Genomic DNA, 23,179 nt, shown 5'->3' on the forward strand with positions numbered 1-23,179 from the left:
CTTTCAATGGTGACGGATTTGTTTGGCTGAAATGCAGAAGCTACGGAGAATGAAACAGCCACCCCATGAACAACCCGTATGTCTTGTCTCACAGTCCGGAGGGCTATATCTTCAGGAAGTCCTTGAAGATCAAGTTGCTGTGCTGCTTCATACAGTAACATTGTCCTCTCTGATCCGTCATCCAATATAGCGTATGTGTCAAGTTCCTTCTCTCCATTTCTCAAGATCACTTGCCTGACCTTCAAAAGAACTTTGCTGCCTGCAGTTGGTCTGTCCATATACAAAGTCTCTACTTCTGAGTTCACAAGACAACCGTTTTCTGCTGAAGCTTGTGTTTCATGTTTACCTTTGGCATTGAAGTCATGCAGTATTTCTAAATATCTCTTTTCACATTTGGCTTTAAGATTGCATTGTGAGATCTGGTGGTCACGGCCACACCTAAAGCACTTCTGATTTGACTTCAGCCAAGACTCCACTTGATCTTGATTCAGCAGTTTGAAATTAGCGCACTGATTGAAGTAATGCTGCACAGTGTTGCAGAAGGGGCAGTACTTTGTCAGTTTCTCCTTCTTGACTGCTGTAACACTTGCTGGTTTACTCTGTTCGCCACCATCCAAGACAGTAGCAAATCGTTGAACCGGCTTGCAATTCCTTTGCTGTTCTCTCGGTGGCTGAGAGTAGGCTCTGCTTACATTACTAACGTACTGTGACTCATCCTCTTGTATTCTGAGCTCATATTCAAGCCAATCGCTGAGTTCTATCAGTGTTGGAACTGGGTTCTGAATGGGGTTAACAAACCTTCTGAAGTTTGCTTTAAGATCATGAGGCAACTTGGCAAGGAGACGTGAAACATGTGACCCACATTTGAGCTGTCCATCCTTTAGCTCCAAGTTGGTGCAGCATTCCAACTCATGCACGCACATTGAGGGCAAACATTCTAAAAGATTTAGTGTCACCACTCCTGATTTTTGGGCCATCCATCAATTCTGCAATTCTTTGTAGTGCAAGTTGATGTGGCTGACCATAAAGTGCAGTTAGAGACCTCATGGTGTTGGTGTATGGGTACCTGCTGTTGACGTACGAGTCTGCAATGAGCAAGGCATTCTCCTGTTTCAGATGATCGAGTATTTGGTACTTGAAACGTTCTGTAGCCTCGGCAGGTAGCAAATCCTCCAGTGCAATTTTGAGTCATGCAAACTCTGGGATTGTCACTGCAAAAATGAGGAATGGTGGGAATAGGACCTCTGTATGTGGGCTCTACATAAGGATATGGAAGAGAAGGAGGGCATACTGGGTGGTATGGCTGATATGTCTCAGGCTGAGCATAATCTGCGTACTGTCGTGGGGTCAAGAAGCTTGATTTGTCTGTAGGATTAGGAGCTGATTGACCATAGCTGTCTGAGTGTCTCTCATGTGCATGGTGAGCTAATGTAACCCTTGGAGAAAGTCGCTCATCTTGATAGACTGGACTTGTAGCTGGAATCCCATGATAAGGTTGCTGATAACCATATGGTTCAGTGGAAGGGAAATAGCGCACGGGTTTGCAGTTCAGACTATGATCTTTATAAGTCCCATACGTAGCTGCTGTCTCTTGACTATAGTCCTGAAGCATAAACTGAACAGCTGCGGGATAGTGGTTGCGATCTCTTTGGTCAGTGGACATATAGTAATGGCCTCTGTGGTCTGTGTTGTAGTAACCACGTGGTCCATCTATGTGCCTAATACCAGGTTGAGGATATGTAGCATCTTCTTGATGGGCTAGCTTGTGTTGGGATTGTGTTGGTTCATAAGAAGAGAAAGGATGACTTGAAGTTAGCCGAGTTGCCGAGCCTGGTAGTCTCAGGTCTCCTAGATTGTCAGTGAGATAATCTCTTTGTGACTGACAGAATGAGAATGCAGAAGGTCACCTCGTGAATCAACAGACGGTGCCCTCATGGGCTGAGGAGAATTGTCTTGATCTCTAGGCAGAACTGTCCTGCCCTCAGTGGCTGCTGTATATGGACTTGAGGAGAGAACTCTGATCTGCATAAATTATTTGCCTTGGAGAAGTCCGAGTACGGGGCATTGGCCGCGGCGGTTTGTTGGGCCAGTTGCTGCCCTTCAAGAGATCCACAGCTTTGTTTGTAAAGGACACCGTTGCAGATTTTGACACCGTTACATCTGCGAGAGAAAGTCCAAACAAACAGTGAAGAATATCAACTTTGTGGCTTAAAGTGCATGTCTTGTAAAGATGATAAAGAGTATAGTTCAGATCAGCCAATAGCTCACCTGTTCCCTCCTCAGTAACATTCCCATTTACAAGAAATGTGTCTTGCATTTGGTCTTCAAATTTGGTGTTGAAAAACACTGACGCATCAACAGTAAGAGAGGCACAGCCTGTGGCATTCATCTGGTAGGAGAACAAAGACACAATTAAGTCAAGCACAGGCAAAAGGAAAACCCCCAGCAGTAAGGCATGAGTCACACACCTTTGCGATTTGAGTCAGGCACTGCCCGATCAAATTATGAAGCAGACTGTATGGAAATGGATCACGGCACACTTCCACTAAGGCTTGATACAGGTAGGCCATATGTACATCTGGGAAACATCATAACAAGATAAAGAACTGACCAACCACAGGACGACAAAATAAAGCATCACTCACTTGGCACAAGACTCAACTTTCAGTCCCATAACTGCAACGCTGTAGGTCTGCGGTGCGTTTACGGTCACGTCAAACTTGGGCAAAACTAAACCAGAAACAAAGTGCTTTAGATTAAGGCCTCAGATCTGTCATTGAATTGCCCTCACACAACAACTTACCGTATTTTTTCACCTCAAAGACTTGGGAGACTAGTGTTGGCACTCTTCACTCCACGGCTACTCCATTCTGCGACACCTAGGTCTTCGTGTCTGATGGACGGACGGACGCACGGACGGACGGAAGGACGGACGCATGCACGGACGGACGGACGGATGGATGCACGGACGGACGGAAGGACGCACGCACAGACGGAAGGAGGCACGGACGGAAGGACGCACGCACGGACGGACGGACATCCTTCCAACCATCATATTAAAAGACCACATTCAGTAACAAAAGCTAGTATAGACCATTACAACACAAGACTACATTTTTTCATTTTGTCTTTAAGTCATGTACCAATTTCTAGAGTAAGAATCAAAGTAACAGACATACCGACACTGAAGTTGCGATAAAAATTCAGGCCCTTGTACTTCAGACACTGGGATAAACTAAAGTGGCATTCTAATCAGAAGTGCCACACACTGAAATATCCAGATTAAAAGCCCAAACAAAAAACCTGATTGAGGCACAGACACCCTTTCAGCACTCAGACGTCTTCCTGGCTCCATGATCCGGATGCTCTGATCTACCACACAGAGATCCTGCTTGAGGAGACACCATCAGAACGTTTCCCTCCGCAGGAACAGCTGTAGAAAACTGCAGAGACACCTGGAACAAGGACCAACACGCTGTAGGACACACACCAACACTCCCAAATTGAAAAATAGCCTCATCATACAGTACCTGGTTCTGGAAATGCATATCGGTGTCAAACGGCACACTAGCAGCAACTGCATTCTCACTGGGAAGACCGCTGTGGACCAGAATCTGCACTGCTGGAGCCATATCAACGCTGACGGACAACTGGAACGTCACAGAGCCACTTGTGACTGCATCACCAGCCTTTGCTATAACCGTCTGAAATCCATGGAGGATGATCACTTCTTTGGATAAGACCTGACAGAAGAATGAGGTGTGCAAGTTGTGGAACAAACAGACCAGCAAACTTAACTACAAAACTAATGTCCACTCACCATATTGATTGTCATCGCTGTAGCTACCAGCCCCTCCAACAAATGAATACTCCACGGTCACTGGAAACGAAGCACCACATTTGAGCGGCTGATTGAGCTTCATTATAGTCAGTTCACTAAACGATGGGTTGTCGGGAGAAACAGGTAGGAGAAGCTGAACAAACCTTGTATCTGTAGTGAAGTATGGCGATTTATAACCATAAAAAACCTCTGGATTAGCACTCGCCTGGGGAAGATAAAACTTAATCAGTATCATGCGAGAGAATGTCTTAATTTTTACAAAATACAAGTCGTACCACCAGATTCAGATCAGCCTTAAGATTAGCAGTGTTTAGGGAGAACGCAGCCCGTCTATTCTTGTTTGTGGTTAGATTCAACAGCAGTTTGTTGGGCCAGTTGCTCCCCTCCAAAAGATATACAGCTTTGTTTGTAAAGGACACCATTGCAGATTTGCTACACACCTTTGCAGTTTGAGTCAGGCACTGTCCGGTCACATTATGAAGCAGACTGTTTGGAAATGGATCACGGCACACTTCCACTAAGGCTTGACCAGGTACAGGTTGGCCATATGTACATCTGGGAAACATCATAACAAGATAAAGAACTGACCAACCACAAGACAAGAAAATAAAAGCATCACTCACTTGGCACAAGACTCAACTTTCAGTCCCATAACTGCAACGCTGTAGGTCTGCAGTGCGTTTACGGTCACGTCAAACTTGGGCAAAACTAAACCAGAAACAAAGTGCTTTAGATTAAGGCCTCAGATCTGTCATTGAATTGCCCTCACACAACAACTTACCGTATTTTTTCACCTCAAAGACTTGGGAGACTAGTGTTGGCACTCTTCACTCCATGGCTACTCCATTCTGCGACACCGCGGCCTAGTCGCAGTCGCCTAGGTCTTTGTGTCTCACTGCCTCATCGCTTCTCTGGCTATGTGGTGTGCTCCACCTCCATCACCTCTGGTAATCCCCTTGGTAGTGTTGGGACTCTTCACTCCATGGCTACTCCATTCTGCAACGCCGCCGTGGGATGCAGTCCTGACTGTGGGCTGGGTCTCCGTCTGCCCTTCCCTGCTCAAGGCCATCCCCCTGGCTGTCAGCACCACCTGCACCAACCTTTCCTCCAGCTACGGACGGATGGCCGCCGTGGGATACAGTCCTGACTCTGGACAGGGTGTCCGTCTGCTCTTCCCTGCTCTAAGCTTTGGAGGGATGGGACGGACGACTTGGGCGGACGGGACGGACGGACGACTTGGGCGGACGGGACGGACGACTTGGGCGGACGGGACGGACGGAGCGGACGGACGACTTGGGCGGACGGGAGGGACGGACGACTTGGGCGGACGGGAGGGACGGACGACTTGGGCGGACGGGGCGGACGGACGACTTGGGCGGACGACTTGGGCGGACGGGGCGGACGGACGACTTGGGCGGACGGGACGGACGGACGACTTGGGCGGACGGGACGGACGGACGACTTGGGCGGACGGGACGGACGGACGACTTGGGCGGACGGGACGGACGGACGACTTGGGCGGACGGGACGGACGGACGACTTGGGCGGACGGGACGGACGGACGACTTGGGCGGACGGGACGGACGGACGACTTGGGCGGACGGGACGGACGGACGGAGCGGACGGACGACTTGGGCGGACGGGAGGGACGGACGACTTGGGCGGACGGGAGGGACGGACGACTTGGGCGGACGGGAGGGACGGACGACTTGGGCGGACGGGGCGGACGGACGACTTGGGCGGACGACTTGGGCGGACGGACGACTTGGGCGGACGACTTGGGCGGACGGACGACTTGGGCGGACGGGACGGACGGACGACTTGGGCGGACGGGACGGACGGACGACTTGGGCGGACGGGACGGACGGACGACTTGGGCGGACGGGACGGACGGACGACTTGGGCGGACGGGACGGACGGACGACTTGGGCGGACGGGACGGACGGACGACTTGGGCGGACGGGACGGACGGACGACTTGGGCGGACGGGACGGACGGACGACTGAGAACCATGAAAAAAGGTTGGTGCAGATGGTAGCCAGGGAGACGGCCTTGAGCAGGGAAGGGCAGACGGAGACCCAGCCCACAGTCAGGACTGCATCCCACGGCGGCGTCGCAGAATGGAGTAGCCATGGAGTGAAGAGTCCCAACACTACCAAGGGGATTACCGGAGGTGATGGAGGTGGAGCACACCACGTAGCCAGAGAAGCGATGAGGCAGTGAGACACAAAGACCTAGGCAACTGCGACTAGGCCACAGCGCCGACTCCTGAAGTGGAAGCAGCGATCCTGAGGTTAGAGGATGAGCTGCAGCAATCATAGATGGAGGTGGAACCTGAGGGAGGGCGGAGCTATTCAAAGGCGAAAGTGGTGGAGAGCTGTAGGGCAGCGAATGGGCCGCAAGTCCATGGCGAAGAAGATGTAATGTCCAACAGAGGGAGGCCGAATGGCCGATGGTCCACGCTGGAGTCAAGGGTGGTAAGAGAGCACAGCTGCATTCTCACTGGGAAGAACGCTGTAGACCAGAATCTGCACTGCTGGAGCCATATCGACACCGTCACTTTGTTTGCAACTGGAGTCTTATCAAAACGAGTCACGGATATCTGTTAGGAATAATCAAGGTTAGGAAAGGGAAACAATTTGAAGGCTTCTGGGATAAGGGATGACATTTTGCTTACCTTTCCATTAAGCATTGATCCAGGTTCAAAATAAGGAACCAGGAGGTCGACAAATCTGACTCTGCCGACTACAAACATAAAAGGACACCATTGCAGATTTAGACACCATTACATCTGCGAGAGAAATTCCAAACAAACAGTGAAGAATATCAACTTTGTGGCTTAAAGTGGATGTCCTGTAAAGATGATAAAGAGTACATGGTTCAAATCAGCCAATAGCTCACCTAATCTAAACCAGAAACAAAGCAAAGCAGAAAAAAACAAAACAGGACCATCATCCATTTGATCACTGGATGGCAAACAAACCAAGAGTTGTAATGGTGTTGAAGGAAAGCTTCAATGGTTCACAAAGCTTATTTTCACCATCTGTAAAGTTTAGGAAACAACTCCAACATAAAAACAGAATGCTTCTGTTCACTTCAAAGCCTAATGGTACTGACCTGGTTCTTTAAGTCCATCAACAGCAAAGAGAAAAAGAGTGAAAATGAGCTTCTTCCAAACACAAATCTCCCTCACAGCCATGAGGACAGATCAGCCAAGACTAACCCTTATCAAGCCACTCTTCAGACTCTAATATATCAGGAACGCATTCATCTCGTTAATTCAATTAATTAACCACCACCTGGCAGTAATTAATGTTATCATTTGATTAGGAGTTCCAACTGGCATTGATTTGAAACACGACACATTATGGAGGTTAGCGGACGAATTTTCTAGTTGCCATATCAACACTATAGAATTTTAAAAATATATAGCCTATGTATTTAAGATATTACTGAACATTTATTTAACCATAGCAAAAGTAAGTTTCTTGTGTTAATTTTGAACAAGTCTGATATTATTTTATCTTATATCTTGAGATAGTTCTTGAATGCTGGTGTGACAGCAGAAGACAGACTAGCTGGGTTTAAATCCTATATTTAAGAGAACTTTGTCCCAGTTGTGCAGGCGGGGCATGTTGTCACTGAGCAAATGATTAGAATTATTGCTTTTCTACTCTATACTTGTATGAACTCTATTGAGAAACCATGAGAAAAGGGTGAATAAATTCTGAGATTCAATGTTCAGAAATTATAAATAGAGGGACGTGACGTCACCGTTGGCCGGAGTGCCTGCAGTTCCTCACAGTGAGTCTCATTCATAAATATGTAAATATGAGTAAATATGAGAGTGATTTGCACGTAAAGAGACCTTCCCGAAAACTCTTCTCATGATTTACAAATACATCGTAAACGTCAGATGTCATAGTGAAATGTGTGTGTTAATGAATTCCAACCTGTCGTAAATGGGATGCGCGTGCACGTTCATTCTCAATTACCATAAATCAAGTCCATATCCGACTGACATCTATATATAGGCATATAATAACATGAATGCGAATTTGATTTGATTAACTTCATTGTCTGTTCAGATGTACTGGACAGAAATTCATCTTTGACACTGGCACAACCACCACGTTACAAACCACATAAGAAATAAATAATTAATACACACTGTTGTGGATAGCAGATGAACCCAATTGCAGAAAGTACGCAAACACACAACGTTTATTGATAACAGAAAACTGGGAAAACAAAACCCACGAGGGGGCAAACAACACTGGTCGGGAAAATAAAGACTAATAACACTAGACTAAGACTTTGACATTAAACTATACAGGAACAAGACAGGATTTTACAAGATCACAACTTCGTTAAGACAAGCTACTCACAAGGTATAGACATGGCACAGGACAGCAAACACAAGGGGATCAAATAGGGAGAAACAGACAATGACTACGTTTACATGCAGCCAGTTTTCGGGTTATGGTCGGGTTAAGGTCACTTTTGGGGTTTCTGAAACATTAGGGATAAGCCTGCGCCCCGAAGGAAGGATCTCGAAGCAGGAATGGAGGGGATGAGTCTGGGCTGAATATATTGATAATGCCCTTTTCTCCAAAAAAAATGTGAATAGCTCTTGTAATGTGCTGTTTTTGGCCGATGATCTTATTTGCTTCATTGATTACTCGTGCTAGTTCATTCTTCTGTTTCACTGTAATACCATGAAACAATATTATAAGTTAAAACACTTTCAATCATTGATCTATAAACAATGGTTAAGATTTCTTAACTTCCTAAGTAGACTTAAACGCTGTCTAGTTTTCTTATGTAGCCCATAAAATCCACATTGTCTTGGAAGGAAAGTTTATCATCAATGATTGAACCAAGAAATTTTGCTCTATCTTTACGCCTTTTAACATTATTACAATATATTCCTATTTAACACAGATGTCATTTGCTAATTACATAAACTATAAGCTCAACTCATAGCCCTTGGATCCAAAAGAGAGAGTCTCGACTGATGCATAAGGTGTCCTTTAGTAAGTTCCCCAAACCATGAAGCTCAACTCATCTTCATCATCACCAGCACCGTGAAAACTGTATTGAAAACATATACACAGAAAAAAATCACGGTTACAAACATCATTACAAAACAAACATATCGACAAACATTAATTATTCATCTAATAAAACCATACATATGGAGAGTATTATGAATGATCAATCATACCTCGCTGCGCTCACAAAGGAATGCAAACAAATTTTGATAATCCTCTTCCGTCATAAACGGGCGTCAAGTTTCAAGTTCATGAATAAAACACGAGATCTCAGATAAAATACACACATGTAGGCTCAAACACACGGCCGCTCCCCATTCACACCGCCAGCTACCCTTAAATGTTCATCATCCCTTGTGCAAAACTACGGTGTCACCAAAAGGACAAATCTCAGTATTACAGGTGCACCAAATTTCCAGTCAATCACATACAAATAACAAAAGCACATGCAAAATACTTGAATAAGTTACAAGATTTACACAAATATTTGACCAATAACCAACTCAAAGCACACATTAAACTCTCAAAGAGGTCCTTTACAATATATATTTGTGTGGTCCTCGAATGTGTTTGAATATTATCAGCATTTTCACCGTTTGTATCACTCCGCCGGTCTGTGTTTGCCCAACTTGCATTATTGACTGTCTTTATGAGTGAACAATTGAACTTTAACTTAACAGATTAGTGCCAAAAATATTGATTAGCTAACCTTAGAAAGAAACAAGTTGCTGAAACCAATCTTTCATGCTAATATATAAATTGCTCATTTTCCTCTGGACACAAAAAGATTGCACTGGTGTTTGATTGAAATAACATCTATGCAAAATAATCCTTGAAAGATTTCTCATTAAGGCCATTCATGTTCGGAATATGGATTGTGTGTCAACAATAAGCAGAAACATTCATTCATCATTCATTTCAACATTTATCCTCATTCTCATATTTAAGAATCTGTAATCTTTTATGCAACATGCTTTTAAATACCATTTTTATGACCTTCAAACACCTTAAAATGCAGAAATGTAGGTCTGAGAAATCCACATTTTCTCGGGGGAGTAAGTGTAGAACGGACAGATGGAGAAGTTCACTCATCACTACCGACTCTCACTGAATGAGACTTAATTCCTATAACAGGGATGAAACCCCGACTCCAGAAGCTCATCTGAAAGCTGTAGATGACCAGACTCCATCGTTTCCTCATCATCGGTGTGCATACGGTACGAGGTCAGTGCAATGCTCATCATAATAAACCCTTCGCTGCACGTTTGTCTTAGTTGGGAACGTCTGACTAGTTTATGGTCTGTGTGAATCGAAACATTCAGACTTTCACATCAGAACTATGAGGGTAAATTTCAGTTCACAAACATCAATATTTTCTTCTCAAATTCAAATCTACAAGCTCTCGAATTTATTATTTTAAAACAACTTTCCAGCTAACAAGAGCAAGTTTAGTTGTGTGTGTTTCTACAGGAATGGAGGACACAAACACTTTTCTTTAACCCATGATTTGTCTTGCTCTTTATTGTCACATGTGAGAAAAGCAATAACTGACATTTAATTTCGTAACATATACACACTGCAAATTACTTTAACTATTTTATGGCAATATAATGAAAGCACTGATGTACTTCTCAGACGGACGTCTCTCTGTAGAAGAAAGCGCTGATATACAAGCTGAAGCAAGAGGATGATGAAGATGAAGGTTTTCAGAGCGGATAATCTCCATCTTTACTGTAGCGGTGATGATATAGAGGAGATCCTGCGCTCTGACCGACGACAGACCAGATGATGATTCACATTCAACAAATATCTGCTCGTTCACACACTCATTCCTCCAAACACCGGATGAAATCTTCCCGTCGGCTCCTGATGTGATGAGCTCATGATCTGTGTCATTAATGTGTATTTGTGAAGGTCTTGTTCTTGTAAAGTTGATCCTGCGGTTTATCTTCTCTTCCTCTGATGGCAGCGTAAGTCACGGTATCATGATCCTGAAAGAACAGATTCTGTCCATCAATGTTTGAACCACAGCGATTATTATTACCATTATTAGAGCATCATTTATCTGAGAGTCAAACTCGTGTGCTGGCGTCGACTCACATCCAGTGATTTTACTGGCTTTGTGTTGAAAGAAGAGACCTCAGAATAAGTCACATCATCTGTCTGCTCCTAAACATCAATGCAAACGTACAGAGAGTCGAGTTTAACACACATCTCTCTCACTATAACATGGAGAATAACACAAAAGCTTTTAAAGCGTAATGTTTGATGATTTAGAGACTCACATCGGCTCTTAGATCAGGAGGAATGGACATGTTGATCGTCTCATACGTCCCTTTATGTTCATCCTCATCTTTGACCTTCAGAATAAACAGTTCAACTGCATGAATGACACTTTATTGAGCTTTAAAGACAATAATCAAATCTAAATCACTGCATTCCTGAACTCACCGCAGAGTCGCCAGTCCCGACTTTATTATCTGAAAACAAGTGCCTCGTGAAATATGAGTATTTATGCACAATCAGAGTTTGTTGAAGCATTAAATGATTGTTGACTTGATATCTCGTTGAGATTGACATTACAGGAGCAGGAGATTTCAGATAATCCACATGTTTCTGAATGTGATGTGTTTGTTTGCTCATCTGAACTGTTTTTAATTGTTGTAAAGGAGTAAATGTGAATCTCACCAGCTGTTTTTCTGCAGATCAGCCAGAGAAGAGCAAGAAGGAGAACAGCGACTGCAGCGACAGAAATCCCTATGACTGAAGAAGAGATCGAGCTCAGAGTCAGAGACGGACACGCCAGACTGAGGACAATTATAGACAGAAGATGTGATTATGAACCTGTGATTGCAGGAGAGTTTGTGTCTGGTGTTGTTGAATCAGCTTGATCTGAAAAGGATGAATGTTAGTTGAGATGCTTCATAATAATATCCAGGATGAGGAGGACACGAGGTGAGGCGTAGCAAACTACATTGTTTACTGAAACATAATTTGTTGCAAAGAAAGGAACAAAGAGGATCAGGTGATATAGGTTTTTAGCATCATAAAGTAGAATACACTAATCTTATTCCTGACCTGATTAATATTTACTTTATACATAATACTTTCTTGCCACAGATCAGACATTCTGAATTTCTATTTTTAAATATATTACAGGATTTTTAGACACACACAGACATCAAGAATCAACATATGAATCTCAACAATGGTGACATGCTTCACGCCGCAATGCATGCTGCATACTCATGGTTCCCAGTATGATTTACGGCTCAACATCTCGTCTTCATCTGATGCTTTCTGGGAGAATCGAGTGAAAGAACCGGAGTGTTTCATCAACACACGACTCTCACTGTTTATACTGAACATGTCATGGAATATGCATAAGTACGCTAATTACACACACCACACGAGTCCATGAAATGAAGCTAACACAACTCAATGTGCCAATGGTCCTGTAGAATATGACAGTCATATTTCGATGAGTGAACACTGAAGATAACTCCAGCATTACGCACTGAAAAGCACTGATGTGAGAAAGACAGTGATGATGTACCTTTAGAAACGTGTGTGTTTATAGTTGAGGGATCCTGAGAGTGTGTGATGTGGACTGGATTCACTGCTGTCGTTGAATCAGCTTGAGCTGTGAAGATCAATGTTAGTTCAGATGATTCATACTGTACAATATGAGCATCATATTTTAACTGTGATCATCACATTACATAAAGAGTGAACAGTTGGACTGTGACTTCACTGCAGTTCATTAGTTTGAAGCAACGCTTTGAGTTCCTCTTCTGTGAGAGTCAAAGAAGCTTTTGTTCCCTCAGTTTGTTCTGGTTCAGTGATACTGATAGACCTCAGTGTTCCTGACATCATGAGGCTCTTCTAACACTGTTTCCTCACCTGAATACTTGACAGTGTATCTGACTGACGTCTGGACTTGATTTCCCCGAGTAAGCTGACATCTCCACTCTCTGTTGTCATCTTCATCCAGGAGTGTTGTAGTCAGAGTGATGATACACTGATATGATGATGATGATGATGATGATGATGATGATGATATCTGATATCTGGAGTCTGTCTTCAGATCAACACCAGCCTGATTCACCCACAACAGCTTAAATCCCCAATAACTGACCCAATGATCACAGGAGTATCCAGTATATAAATACAACTGACAGGAGAGAGTCACAGAGCGGCCTGGACTGATCTCAGTCTGTGAGGATGATGATGATGAAGATGATGATGATGATGATGATGAAGACACTGAAACTGAACACAAGACACAAATCACAGACTCTTCAATCATCATCTGAGTTTAAAGGGAGAATCTGCTCTTTTTATATTGAACACATAATCATAAACTTACCATGAAGTACATGCAGAAAAACATCAGCATTATGTACTTGTTGTCTGTTATCCACATATTGTCTGCAGCTGTAATATCCATAATCATCTCCTGTGATGTTCTTGATGTTCAGAGAGCAGTCAGACTCCAGACTCAGTCTCTCATGTCTCTCTGTGTCTTTATTCTTTATCCCTCCAGTAATCAGTTCAACTGTCCCTGAATCTCTGAAGCCGTTAAAGTAGGTCCATGATGTTGATTTGCAGTCAGAAAGATGTTTATTACAGGACAGAGAGACATCTACACCAGAACTGATGAACACACGATCCACTCCACTGGTTCCTGAAACACAGTATATCTCAGTGATGATGATGATATAAACAGAAGTATTAAATGATGATATTTGTCCTCTCGACTGCATCTGAGAGTGTTAAAGCTCTGTTGTAAAGCTGCCCAGTTTCGGCTGAGTTTGGATCGCTCTTTGAGTTGTAAGTTGATGCGAGCGCGGATACATGGAGTTACTGGAGCAGTTTTGCTTCTAGACGGCGAGGATGTGGACCATCAGTGTGCTTTTTCTCCCGTAAGTTTGATAAACATCAAGGGAATTACTCGACAGTTGAAAAGGAAACTTTGGCGTTGTTGTTTTTCTTGCAGTTCTGTGAAGTTTACTTCGGCTCTTCCATCCGGCACACTGTTGTCTATAGGGGTCACAACTCCCTCCTTTTACTTTCCCGTATGTATAATGCTAATCAACGGCTGATGCGCTGGCCTTTATTTCTACATATAGAAAAGGGAAGTGATGTCACGTGACGTACGTCGGACACACTTAGTTCTGATTTATTTAGTTTACACACACTAGGTTTAGGGGCATGTGCCGTTCGCTGTCATTGTTCTTTTGATAGATAGAGTAGGGAAGTATAGGGAAGACTTTTCTTTCTACATTTTTCTTCTGTATTCGGAAGGTTTAGTTGAAACGGGTGAGAAAGATCCTTTCTGTTTTATTCTTTTCTTTGTGTTGGCTCTGTCCAGTTTTCCCTTTTTCCTCCCCAGATCGCTTCATTTTTCTTCTTTCTCATCATTGCACATAATACGTTTGTTCCCCTGTTCTCCTGCTGTTTCTCAGCGGTCTTATTCACTCTCTCAGTGTTTAATGATAACAATGATCCTGTCTCCTTCTCTGTCTCCCTCTGCTGGACACACACACACACACACACACACACACGCGCACACACACACACACACACACACACACACACATCAGCTGTTTTCTCTTTTCATTCTGCTCATTCCTCTCCACCTGTTCCTCATCTCCTCTCATTATCTTGTCTTCTTCTAAGCCTCTCTTTCTCTGTCTTGTTGTCAGATTGTTTAATGTCACAGTTACTCGTTGACCAGTGTTTTTACAGTCCTGTCTGTCCTAACCTCATTTCTCTAACCTCATCACAGAGCGATCTGACCAGAACATGGACTCAGCGAGTGGCAGCTCGGTCCAGTCTGCAGTCGAACTCCAGGGTGTCCTCCTGGGCAAACATGAGGAGGACATTTCCGCCGCCAGACACGCTTTCGAGTTAAGGTCGCTCACGTTATCTCCCTTCTCGCTGGCCAGGTTTGGGAACACCTCATCATTAAATGTGTTGCACCAGAAACGCCGCCTGCTCCTTTCTACATGTGTAACACATCGCATGTGATTTACCCGTTCAGTGTGAGTAGGTACCGTGCTGAACTGGCACAGACATCGCACAGTGTATGCCCGCCTTAAGCAATATAGCGATTTCTTTTTAACGTTGGTTCATCGTCAACCTGTTTGTATGAGTCACTCATGAAACGTAAATTCAGCTGCAGCCAATATAGTGATTACGCGACCCACCTCTTCCCAATCTGAGACCCACAAATGGGCCAGGACCCACAGTTAGAAAACCCCTGACTTAAACCAATAGTTGCCATCATTGCTCCTATTATTGCTCATTTCATTATTATGTAATGTAGATTATCTGTATTTTATGGATAATCTATGTTTGCAAGAATGGGACGGGTCTCTGCGTCCCTGCATTGATTATCAGCGGCTGAATGACATCACTGTCAAGAATCGCTATCCCTGTCCACCAGTGGCGGTTCTACTCTGAATTACACCCAGGGCGAGACCCCCTTCGAGCGCCCCCCAATCCCCCCCCCCCCCCCCCCCGCAAATAAAACAAAACAAAAACAAAATAAAACAACAACAACCCAACAATTAAATCACATACTATTCATTTGAAAAACACAGTAATAGAATCCAGTTATTTTGCTAGTTTAATCTAACTTTAAAGAGAGGAAGTAACCATTAGCGCATTGGTTATTGCCTTAAATTATATGCATGGCACACTTTTAGTTATGGCTTGTTAAACAATATTTGTCACAAAATGGAGTTTTTAAAAGTAAAAGGGTCTGAGAGATACTTATTTAGTAACACAATACTTATCTCTTATTTTTTAAATAATTTTGAACAGCTCTCATATTAAACACTATCCAAACTGTTATAGACCTAAAATAGCTTTTGTAGCCCTATGTCACTCTTAAAATGTTAGAATGTTAGAAAATAGAAAATTGTACTTTGCATATAGGCTACTGTAAAAAGACAAAGTTGATCATTATGTAAATTATTTTCATTTCATGAATATAGTGACCAACATGATCACATACACAAAAAGCCTAATACACAATCAATTCACCAAGTTAATAACATTAAAGATTTGTTTTAAAGGAGTGTCTTTTATCTTACCTAAACTTAAAAAAGGGTTAACACAAAAAGAGATTTTATAAAAATATATACCTCATATTTCATGCATTCAATCATCTCTATAAAAAGAATGAGTCAATAAAGATACATTCCTGACATTTATAATGCACAGTAGCTTATCTTTTATTATTAATAGTAAAATTCGGACCGATTTGCCCATGGCTGCCGTTGATAGAACCCTGCACTGCGCTATCCACAATGACAAAGAAGTTTTATGTATTTCCACCACAGAAAAACGCTTGCTGAAGCTCTGCTAAAAGATTTTTTTATGGAGAAGAGAAAAAACACCCAAGTGTTTGAGTGCACGAGCACTCTCCCATACTGAAAAGTTTATGAGCGCGCCTCCCGCGAGCGCATAATGAGCGCGCTTCCCGTGCGCCTAATCGCCTATTTGAAATAACGACCTCGAGCGCGCAAAAGACGCGATACGTGAACTAATCAAGAGATCCCCTTGACATCGCTTCTGTGCACGGCACCTTCTCAGCAATTAGGGGCGCCATTGCCAATAATTGAATCGAAATGGTAAAAAAATAGAAAACCTTCGAGGCACAGAGGATTTTTTTAACTGCTCGTGCCGCCCCCCATGTGACATGAACAAATGCCGCCCCGGGAGACTGCCCGGTTCGCCCGTGCCTAGAACCGCTACTGCTGTCCACTGATGTCATCAGCCTTCGAGATCTTGCAGGAAGCCGTTTTTTTCCAAGCTCGATCTCCGTAACGCTTCCCATCTCGTACGAATTAGAGAGTGGGACGAGTGGAAGACCTCCACTCTCTTTACCTCTGTGCCCATTCTTCTCACTCCGGATGACAGTTTATGGTCGAGGTCGCCGCTTCTGAGGTGGGGTAGGTGCCGTTCTTTCTCAGCGGTCAGCCTCTGATGGTAAGATACACCCGTGCGCTTACTTTTCTCATCGACTCTCTCCCGCAGAACGTAATTACGATGTCGGTAATCGCGAACTGCTTGCCATCCGCCTGGCTTTGGGGGAATGGTGACAGTGGTCAGAGGGCTCCACCGTCCCTTTTATTGTCTGGACTGACCATCGTAATTTGGAATATATCCGTTCTGCTAAGAGTTTGAATGTGCGTTATTGTGAACTTTTACTTCTAAAGTGTTTGAAAACTCAGAAGCGAAAACCAGGAGACTCGGAAGTATCTTTTTAAGCCGTGTTCTTTATTGCTGTTGCATTGCTGTGGTCTGCTTCATCCAAAAATCTTAGCCGAGTCTGTGCATCAACAAGCACTATGGAGCAAGTTAGTGGATGGAGACTTCGTGGAGGTTATGAACACTGTGGTCAAGCTGGTCAACTTCATTCGAGCGCGGCCTCTAATGGAATGACGCGCATCAAGTCACGTTTCCGTGCGCGTCTTACAGACTGCAACTGACAGTCGCAACTTCATTGTGCTGTTACTCCTTTTGAGCCAAATTTCACCAAATTGGTCTGCTCCCGACAACATCAGGTGTCCCATTAATGGTAAGTAGAATTATACTCTCTAATAATAATAAATGTAAGTGTAATCATTTAGATACCTTAATGCTCAATATCTGGTTAGTTTGCATTGGTGACACTAAATGTAAATGATATGCGGCCCGTGAAACTTGAACTTAGACATAGTGTGACACGCTGAAAAAAACAATTGACAACCACACTCTGGGCTATAAGAAAACGCTGAACATTTCGACAGCATGTTTCACAGTCTCTAGACACTTCCTCAAATGGGCTTCACAGCTTTATCAGTGTTTTAATCTGTTCTGAGAAGAGCTATTCTCTGAATGTGTTCAGATGCATCCTGCAAAACCTCCATCATCTGGAAATCACACTGAATCAGTCAGGACACCCCTATGATAAAGTCCCATAGAGGCAGGCAGATGCCATTTTATGGGTGTTAGCTGGGTGTAGCCAGAGAATGTCTAATTGAAGAGAATTGGCACTGGCTGGTTACTTCCGGGTTGTGGACTGGCTGCAGTAACACGTCTCTGTCCATGCGGAGGCGCTCGCGGTCGAGTGCAGAATAAATGGGAGTCAATGGGGTTTCACCCCCATAAATCCACTTTTCTCAGGATGTAATTTGTTGTCAAGTAATTTGAAAGTTGCATTCAAAAGGGAGGGCTAAGAAAATACACTCAGCTGAAAATTGCATTTTTAAGTTCACTTATCTGTTCTAAAAATCTGTTCAAAACTGTGATGAAATATGTAAGAAATCAAAAGGACATAAGTACTCTTTCATTCGACTTTTGGCCTATAATCTATATTAAACTTGCGCAATCAACAATAAAATCTATGTTAATTTAACGACAAGCAGGTGAAAGAGACACATTTAGCCGTTTAGCCCCATAGACTCCCAATCATTCTGCGCTCGCCCGCGATCACCTCCAGTGGAATTATAATGGAACTGCAACCAAGATGATCCACAACGGGGCTAATAGGAAGTGCCAAGGCTCTCCGTTAGATGGGCTCTGGTGTAGCTAACAATAAGCAGAACATTATAATCCATGTGTAGAAACTCTTCCTGAAGACATTTAATATCTGCTAAAATCCCATAGAGGGACTGACTAAAGGCAAAATACTTTGTGTTCATACACCTTACAAGGGGGAGGGGTTACATAGAGGTGTAGACACTCTGAAACAAAGCATGTAAATGAGGCATAGGATTCAGCTCGTTACTGGAAATTCCCCATCCCTGATCTCATCAGCATAACAGTGTCATGTATAGATGGTAATCCAATCAGCCTCATTGTATCACCCACACCTTCACATTATCATAGAGCTTAATGGGGAGGGGTTACATCGAGGGGGAGACACTCTGAGCATAACTATTCAGATTGAGTCTGGGGCTTCCAGAGCCATTAAAACAGTCTGTCTTTGAGTCGGACTCGAGAGCTTCTTAAAATATACTAGGCCGTATTTCTGTTCAAGGAAGTTGTTGTTTAGTCCTGTTAGTATGCTGAATTGAAAGATTATTATTATTTCTTTTTTTTAATTTTTTTTGAAGAGTGGGAGTTTAAGTTTTAGACATTAAAAAATGTGTTCATGCACATTATACCTCTGTGCTGAATATTGTTTAAGATTTCACATGGCAGTTATTGTTAGAGCACGAACGAGGTGGTGTAACGTTTGGTGTTGACGAATAAACGGATGATCGATTCTCAAGTGTATCTTTTTGTATAACGTGTGTGTATCAATACACAACTCTGAGATCACAACGTGAATGTGTGCAAGAATAAACTGAGCATGTTCAAATCAACTCTTTCCAGACTAATTCCACTAAATGTGTTTAGAGAAAATACAGATTTCTTTACCTGTGAGAAGTGAAGAGAGAATGATCAGTCCCAGCAGACACAGATCACACTGATCAGACATTTCTGCTTCTGTCCGTCTTCCTCTTCATTAGATATAGTGACAGCTCTTCCTCTTCATTATATATAGTTACAGCTCCTCCTTTAATCATCATCAGCTCCTCCTGTGGTTATTAACTTCATCTTATCTGATGAACTGTTTACATCCGTTGCTATAGTGACACTATGTCAGTCCATGACAGTGAAGTGTTGCTCTGTATGTGTGTGTGTGTGTGTGTGTGTGTTGTGAGAAGTGCATTTCCTGTTAATGTCACTGGCTCAACACACATCTGATCTGGGGTGCGTTTCCTGACAGCATCGTTAGCCAACTATGGTCACAAGTTGGTCGCAAATTCCATTGAACTCTATTGGTAACGACAGAACTTGCGACCATATTTGGCTAACGATGCTTTCGGGAAATGCACCCCTGAGCAGTTTATTGGCTACTTTTGCACAGAGGAGCATTACTGTTATTTTGTCCTGTTCTTGTACTCAATCTTTTGATCCAGAAATACTTAAAGTATACTACATAAAATGAACTTGAAATATACTTCTTTCACTGTCAAGCAGACTTTGCGTTTTTACCGTTTAAACGGGAACGCGGCGGTGGAGCGTTTTTAAGATTTCCACTCTGGAGGGTGGTTTCACTTTTTTACAGTTTTCACCCGCGAGCGTTCTCGTGTAAACAGGGCCTTAAAAGTATTCTACAGTTGTAGTACTATAAGAGAAAGAGATAAAACATCAGATTAAAGTAAAAGACGATCAAATGTTCAGGAGGGAATCGAGATTTACAGCTTTACTGTGCTGTGAGTGAATGAGTGAATGGGACTCTATGGGGCTAGACGGCTAAATGCGTCTCTTTCACCCGATTGCCGTTGAGAAATCTCAGATTTGATCGTAGGTTTTGCGAGTTCAACATGGGTTATAGGTCGAAAGTTGAATGAACGAGTTCTTATGTCCTTTTCATTTCTTACAGGTTGAGTTGTTGTTGCCCATAACACGCTAGCATTCTGCTGATTGGTCAGTGAAGGACTGATTACGACCTTGCACACTTTTATTTTCTGGTAGACGGCTGCGTTGACCTTGGACCTCAGAAAACACAGTGGACCGACACCAGCAGATGACATGGCCAGACCATCACTGACTGTGGAGACTACACTGGAGTGTGGATTCTGTGCCGCTCCTCTTCCTCCAGACTCGGACCTTGATTTGCAAAGGTAATGCAGAATTTACTTTCATCAGAGAACATGACTCTGGCCCACTCGGCAGCAGTCCAGTCCTTCTGTCTTCAGCCCAGGCGAGGCGCTTCTGCCGCTGTGTCTTGTTCAAGAGTGGCTGGACACGAGGAGTGCGAGAGCTGAAGCCCATGTCTGGCGTACGTCTGTGTGTGCTGGTTCCTGAAGAACTGACTCCAGTTGATCCTTCCTCCCGCCCAGAATTGAGGAAACTTTGGGCTTGTCCTCTGAGGGTCCCCTGAGCTCATAAGTTCAGGTCTCTCGACTCTTAGATTTTTGAGGCCATCCTCAACTCCAGAGCTCCTCCACGAGGAAACTCGACACCTTGAACTGGAGATTGTTCACTGGTTCGGAGAGCACCAGCTGGACCCAGTTATCTGCCCTGTGGTTGCAGTGCTGGAGTTCCCGCAGGTCTATCCCCCTCCACACTAAAGGTGTACATGGCGGCCTTAGCTGCTGGCCACGTATCCTTGGGGAGACACCCTGTAGTACGTTTCCTTTGCGGTACTGTGAGGCGTCTGACCAAGACACTAGGAGTACGGCTGCCTCAAAGGCTATGAGTTGGATCTAGGCTCCACTCCGGGGTCTAGGGTGTTTGCTTCTTAGTGTGCGCAATGACTTCACACAGAGCAGGCATTTGCTGGTCTCGACCCAGCTCGAGTTCCCTTGAAAGGGAGCGTCTCAGGTTATGTCTTGTTGTGAGATTGCGTTTGTCCATGTTAGGCTACCGTAGTTGGGGAATTGCGGATATAGTTGTTTGCGCAGTTCATGCTATTCTGTAAGCTGAATAAAAATGCACCTTTAATGAAGATCACGACCCGCGTCTTACTTCATATCATGACATGGTGTCAGAATTAAGGACTTCACGCCGACATTAAGTGCAAGATGGCAAAGTTTGGACCTCCCGAGCCGTTTGATTTTTCCCAGCCAGCGGAGTGGCTTACATGGCGGCAGAGATTCTCCCGGTTCAGAGTCGCATCGAAACTGGACAAAGAGAGTGGCGAAGTGCAGGTGAACTCGCTTTTGTACTCGATGGGGAGAGATGCTGAACCTATTTACGGCTCGTTTGTGTTTCCTGCGGCAACTGAGGCCATGCCACATCCAGAATATGACTATAATCTAGTGATGCAGAAGTTTGATGAACACTTTGTCCCGAAAAGAAACGTCATCCACGATCGCGCCTGTTTTCATAAGCGCGGCCAAAGGGCCGGTGAGACAGTTGAAGCTTTCGTGCGGAGCCTGTACGAGCTCGCGCAGCACTGCGAATTCGGTGCGGGAAAGGACGAGCAGATCCGGGACCGGATCGTCATTGGGATAATGGACAAAGAGGTTTCACAAAAACTCCAGCTGGAGGCGGACCTGACTCTGGAGAGAGCCATCCAGTTTGCACGGCAAAGTGAACAAGTGAAACAACAAAGTGCAGAGCGCGTGGAAACTACAGTGAATGAGGTGAGACATAAACAGTACAATAGCACAAGGAGGAGCTATGATAAACCGCGGCAGGGACAAGGACAGAAATACAGTGAGAATAAGCTGAACTGTCAGAGATGTAATAGGATGCATGAAAAAAAAGAAAGCTGTCCAGCCCGTAACAAAAGGTGCAGGAAGTGCAATAAGATCGGACATTTTGAGGCTGTGTGTAAATCCAAAATGCTGAAAGAGGTCAGAGCAGAGGCTGCTATGGATTCAGACGAGGATTCATTTTTTATTGGAGAACTGTTCCGGAGAGCAACCACAAAATCGAAGCCAAATATCATTGAGGAGTCAAACCTGGATACTGACTGGGATGTAGAGCTACTAGTAAATGGCAGTCCGGTGGATTTTAAAATCGACACAGGTGCTGATACCACCGTTATGACTGAAGCGACTTTCAGCAGACTACTCCAAAGACCAAAACTGAACACGTCCAGGCCAACGGTGTACAGCCCTGGCGGAAAAGTCCGATGCGTGGGTAAGTTCCTTGCCACCACTACATACAAAGGCCAAAAATACCAATACTGGATTACAGTCATAAAAGGACAGTTTGTTAGTAACTTGTTGGGAAAGGCAGTGGCAAAGCGTATGGGGTTGGTAGCAAGAGTTAATGCTATCAATAGTGACTTAACAAGTGATGTGTTCGGGGAAATAGGACTACTGAACTGCGAACCTGTTAAGATCAAGCTGACTGGCGAAGCAGTCCCATACAGTGTCAACGCGCCACGCAGAATTCCATTTCCGCTCCTTTCAAAGGTGGAGAAAGAGCTAAAGCGTATGCTAAGCCTCGAGATCATAGAGAAAGTTACAGAGCCGACGGACTGGTGTGCTCCAATGGTGCCCGCTCCAAAACGCAACAAGGATGAGGTCAGAGTGTGTGTGGATTTGAAACGCTTGAACAAGGGTGTGAAGCGCGAACGTTACATTTTGCCCACACTGGATGATATAACACCTAAGCTGGCAGGAGCCAAGGTTTTCTCCACTCTGGATGCCTCTAGCGGGTTCTGGCAAATCCCATTGGACCCCAGCTGCCAAAGGTTGACAACTTTCATTACCCCAATGGGCCGGTTTTGCTTCAAACGTCTACCATTTGGGATTACATCAGCGCCTGAAATTTTCCA

General features: G+C 44.1%; 1 protein-coding gene and 1 long non-coding RNA gene across 2 annotated transcripts; both read right to left on the reverse strand.

Annotated features, from left to right (window-relative positions):
- Window positions 1-10,339: 10,339 nt before the first annotated feature.
- On the reverse strand, window positions 10,340-11,686 carry LOC148981810 (uncharacterized). The gene is made up of 3 exons (XR_016155324.1): window positions 11,181-11,686; window positions 10,996-11,064; window positions 10,340-10,886 (listed from the first exon to the last, which is right to left on the reverse strand). It is a non-coding gene; the product is annotated as an uncharacterized LOC148981810 (long non-coding RNA).
- A 45-nt stretch (window positions 11,687-11,731) lies between these two features.
- On the reverse strand, window positions 11,732-19,375 carry LOC120468207 (uncharacterized). Its single transcript, XM_089129335.1, has 5 exons — window positions 19,315-19,375; window positions 14,747-14,902; window positions 13,265-13,582; window positions 12,799-13,161; window positions 11,732-11,781 (listed from the first exon to the last, which is right to left on the reverse strand). The coding sequence occupies exons 1-5, from the start codon at window positions 19,373-19,375 to the stop codon at window positions 11,732-11,734; spliced, it is 948 nt and encodes a 315-aa protein (XP_088985461.1).
- Window positions 19,376-23,179: the final 3,804 nt, after the last annotated feature.

The sequence above is a fragment of the Pimephales promelas genome, chromosome 3, assembly GCF_988280905.1.
Source record: "Pimephales promelas chromosome 3, fPimPro1.hap1.1, whole genome shotgun sequence".
Lineage (NCBI taxonomy): Eukaryota > Metazoa > Chordata > Actinopteri > Cypriniformes > Leuciscidae > Pimephales > Pimephales promelas.

Excerpts from the sequence above, each read along its gene's own strand:
- LOC120468207 (XM_089129335.1), bottom strand. The coding sequence starts at position 19,375 with ATGTCTGATCAGTGTGATCTGTGTCTGCTGGGACTGATCATTCTCTCT. Across the intron at positions 13,583-14,746 it reads GCCCAGGAGGACACCCTGGA|GAACCAGTGGAGTGGATCGT; the intron begins GTTCGACTGCAG and ends ACTGTGTTTCAG. Across the intron at positions 13,162-13,264 it reads TTTTCTGCATGTACTTCATG|TGTCTTCATCATCATCATCA; the intron begins GTAAGTTTATGA and ends GTTCAGTTTCAG.